This window comes from Quercus robur, chromosome 10, assembly GCF_932294415.1.
Source record: "Quercus robur chromosome 10, dhQueRobu3.1, whole genome shotgun sequence".
In the NCBI taxonomy this organism is placed as follows: Eukaryota; Viridiplantae; Streptophyta; class Magnoliopsida; order Fagales; family Fagaceae; genus Quercus; species Quercus robur.
In genome coordinates this window covers 5,048,587-5,052,293 of record NC_065543.1, presented here as the reverse complement: position 1 = coordinate 5,052,293, position 3,707 = coordinate 5,048,587, and the positions used below count along the sequence as shown (strand labels likewise).

Below are 3,707 nucleotides of genomic sequence, written 5' to 3'. Positions count from 1 at the left end.
GTTATCTAACAAATTGTTGTAAAAAATTTCTTTTATAACATAAATTATATTTATCATTTGTATAATTCTATGTAAAATTCAATTTACATTTTTTTATAGTAATTATTAATTTACTATTCAATAAAAAATGTTACGTACTTTTTCTCAGTTTTAAGGATAGTTGATATCTTTGAAATCTAAACTATTTTTAAATTTTGTTATGGATGTGCAATAAGTGGCTAACTATTAGGATTAAAACACTACATTTTAGGACTAAAATTGAATCATTTACTGTAAAAGAAATATATTTGAAATTTAAACTTTTTTACTTTTGTTATGGATGTGTAGTAAGTGGATAACTTTTAGGATTAAAATAGTACATGTAGTTATCCACAAATGTGTATTATTTTTAAACTTTGAATTTGAAAAAAAAAATGGTGGTTGGGTAGTGTTTTCTAGATAGAATGTGGGATTTAAAAAAAAAAAAAAGTTTAATTCAAAATTTTTGTACTTTTTCTTTTTTAACTTTTTATTATGGATGTGTACTACATTACTAAATTTTAGGATTAAAACATTACATTTTAGGATTAAATTCAACTTGATCACTGTCATAAATAAATATGGTGAGTATTATGTGTGATGAAATAATTTTTCATCACACTCCTAGAAATCTCAAATTATAATAAATGCTCTAAATTAATCTTTACTCAAAAAATAGAAGAGCCTCGCGCGTGCTCAGAGGCTAATTATATAAGAAAGGAAGAGTTTAAAACCCGTTAAATTATTTAATTTGATATGGTTTCGAGAAGTGACAGAGGACTACGGAGTTTTCGCAAGCAAGCAGTATGAGTCTTTGCTGAAAGGTCGCCGTTGTTCCAGGAGGAGTCAAGCGGTTAAGCGAAGTGCTTGATAAGTGATAAGATTAGACATGGAAAATGTTGTTTGGTTACTAGTTTTTCCTATCCATGCGAAAATAGTGTATATTTGTTGACTAGATTACCCAGGTCTTGTATGCTAATCAACGCCGGTTCTGTTAATTAGTTAATCACAGCTGTGATCATTTTTACCAATTCTCAATCTTTGACCACTGACATCTATAAATAACACAGCATTGCATACCAATGCATTGCACAGTTTTGCCTTCGCAACCCTCAAAACACAAGTCAAAATCATGGCTACCAAAACACAAGCCAAGATTCCAGTTGTTGATCTCTACGACTTGGACCTGAAACCTGGTACGAAAACATGGTTCTCAGCTCGCAAAGATGTTTGCCGTGCACTTGAAGAATACGGTTGTTTTGTAGCGGAGATTGGCAATAAAATTCCTTCAGAGCTTCACAACGCAATCTCTAGCTCATTTGCAAAGTTGTTTGAGTTCCCCACAGAAGCCAAAATGAAATTCACTTCTGAAAGGCCTTTCCATGGCTATTTCTCTTCTCCTAAGTACGAACGCCTGGTGATTGATAATGCAACCTCCACAGATGTAACTCAAGAGTTTACCAATATCTTCTGGCCCAATGGGAATCATCATGTCCGGTGATAACCTAATCGAAATCTTATCTTCTTATTCTATTTTTAACTATAAGAAAATAATAAAATCACTGTATTCTCTAATAGCTTATGTTTTTTTTTTCTTCTGCTTTTATTTATTTATTTACTTAAAATTTTTAAAACTATGTACAACGTAACAGTAACACTTTTTGATGTGTTTTCTCTTGGTTAGCGAAAGTGCTGATTCATATGTGAAGCTGATGGCGGAATTAGATAAAATGGTGACAAAAATGGTATTTGAAAATTATGGCGTGGGGGATTACTATGACTCTCACATGGAATCAACTACTCACAGTTTCGGCATTATAAAATATAATGAACCTCAGAAAACTGGGAGCAAAAATGGCCTTGACAACCACACGGACAAGCACTTTACCACCATACTTCACCAAAATCGTGTAAAGGGTTTGGAGATAAAAACAAAGGATGATGAATGGATTGATTTTGATCCCTCCCCTTCATCCTTTATATTCTTGGCAGGTGATGGACTCCAGGTGGGCAATTACTATACGCAAATTATGGTTTAAATTGCTTGCTCTTGAAAAATTGCTATAGATATTCCTCTCTTTATTTATTAATTTCTTTTCACTATCCTATGTACGAATATATATTTAAGAATAAGAGAGTCACACAAAAAAAATTTAATTCTATTGATGGAAAATCAATAAAAAAATAAGGAAGCATAATGTATAGAATGTAGTGTTGAATATATATATATATATATATTTTTGGAGAAAGTAGTGTTGAATATTTAGTATTGAATTGGATGAGTAATATTTGTAGTTTTTCACGTTTAATTCAATATATTATTAGTTTTAGTTAGTTTAATTGCTAAAATCCATTATTATCCAATAAGGGCTTGAGATAAAATATTCACCATAACAAAAATAAATTGACATTTTAAACCGATAATAAAGTGCAAGGTTGCTATAGGTTCAAAATTTATAATATTTATAAACAAATAAAATAAATTCAAATATGTTAGATCTTTTAATTACGAATTTTTTGTGATATATTAAAATAAGTCTATAATTTAAACTATGAAGGATTATGATTAGTTTTATTAGATAAATTGTCAGAAGTTGGTATTTATCGTATCTTGTTGGAAAATAGCCTTGTGAATTCATAAGCGGACAATAAATAAAGATTAATCATAGTTTTCCAAATTACTTATTATAAGCTACCCAAATTTCAAGGTCTAGATTTTCTTCACGGAAAACTTTACTTTTTCTCACTCCTCTTAACCAAAATAGAGAAGTAAGATCATGGTGAATGTTCAGCTACTCGATTCGTTAGCTCCGAACATAGAACTTTTTTGGAAATTAGAGAAAATAATTACTCCATCATTCTACTTTGTTACAAAACCACGTAAATTTGGAAGTAGATTGTTAATTTATTGTTTTGTCTTAATGGTGTGATCAATTTAAGTATTTTTGCAATCTATATCAACTCCGGTTAATTTAGCTTTCCAATATTGTACCAATATTTTATGACATGCTTTACAAGATCATATTCAATGGAATTGATGGATGCGTGTTTTGCTTGACCAAGGTATGGAGCAATGATAGGATAAAAGCTTGCATGCATCGAGTTTTGTTGGCTGAAAATCTTGAGACAAGATATTCACTTGGGTTGTTTTCGCACAACAATAAAACGATATGTGTGCCAGAAGAATTAGTCGATGAAGAGCATCCCTTACACTACAAGCCAATAAATCTTCGTGATTATGCTCAAGAACAAAACAGACTAGTCGCTTATGGAAAAGAACTTTCTCTCGAAGTCTTTTGTGGTGTTTAAACTCTCAGTCCAAAAAGACGCATCTCTCGGTTGTTTTTTCAATGTAGTGTGTGGTCACTTATATGGTGACTTTGGTTTCTTCTAATTTCAAAAGCGTGTAGAAGAAGTGTCTATTTATGGCTTTATTTATATTAATCTGGCATATGGTTATTTTCCTTTAAAGGGATTTCAATAAGAGTAATGATAACATAAAAATTTATGTACTCAATATTACTCATAAATAAATATTTGCGATATCAAGAACTTGATAATTTTAATCATGACATAATTGGTTTCCTTACCAGTTTTTTTGCATGTCTTTTCTTTTTAATTCTAATCTTGCTCACAGAAGTGTCTGTTCATATTTTTCTATCACAAGTGTCTGTTGATATTTTTCATTA

At 30.5% G+C, this 3,707-nt stretch overlaps 1 protein-coding gene across 1 annotated transcript; it reads left to right on the top strand.

Annotated features, from left to right (window-relative positions):
* Nucleotides 1–1,134: 1,134 nt before the first annotated feature.
* LOC126702979 (2-oxoglutarate-dependent dioxygenase AOP3-like) lies at nucleotides 1,135–3,415 on the top strand. The gene is made up of 3 exons (XM_050401861.1): nucleotides 1,135–1,515; nucleotides 1,703–2,024; nucleotides 3,082–3,415. The coding sequence occupies exons 1-3, from the start codon at nucleotides 1,151–1,153 to the stop codon at nucleotides 3,325–3,327; spliced, it is 933 nt and encodes a 310-aa protein (XP_050257818.1). The 5' UTR covers nucleotides 1,135–1,150; the 3' UTR covers nucleotides 3,328–3,415.
* Nucleotides 3,416–3,707: the final 292 nt, after the last annotated feature.

What these genes read in the sequence shown, in the direction of transcription:
- LOC126702979 (XM_050401861.1), top strand. Translation starts at nt 1,151, where the DNA reads ATGGCTACCAAAACACAAGCCAAGATTCCAGTTGTTGATCTCTACGAC. An exon ending in AATGGGAATCATCATGTCCG is followed by an intron (nt 1,516 to 1,702) that starts GTGATAACCTAA and finishes TCTCTTGGTTAG; the next exon opens with CGAAAGTGCTGATTCATATG. An exon ending in TGGCAGGTGATGGACTCCAG is followed by an intron (nt 2,025 to 3,081) that starts GTGGGCAATTAC and finishes TGCTTGACCAAG; the next exon opens with GTATGGAGCAATGATAGGAT.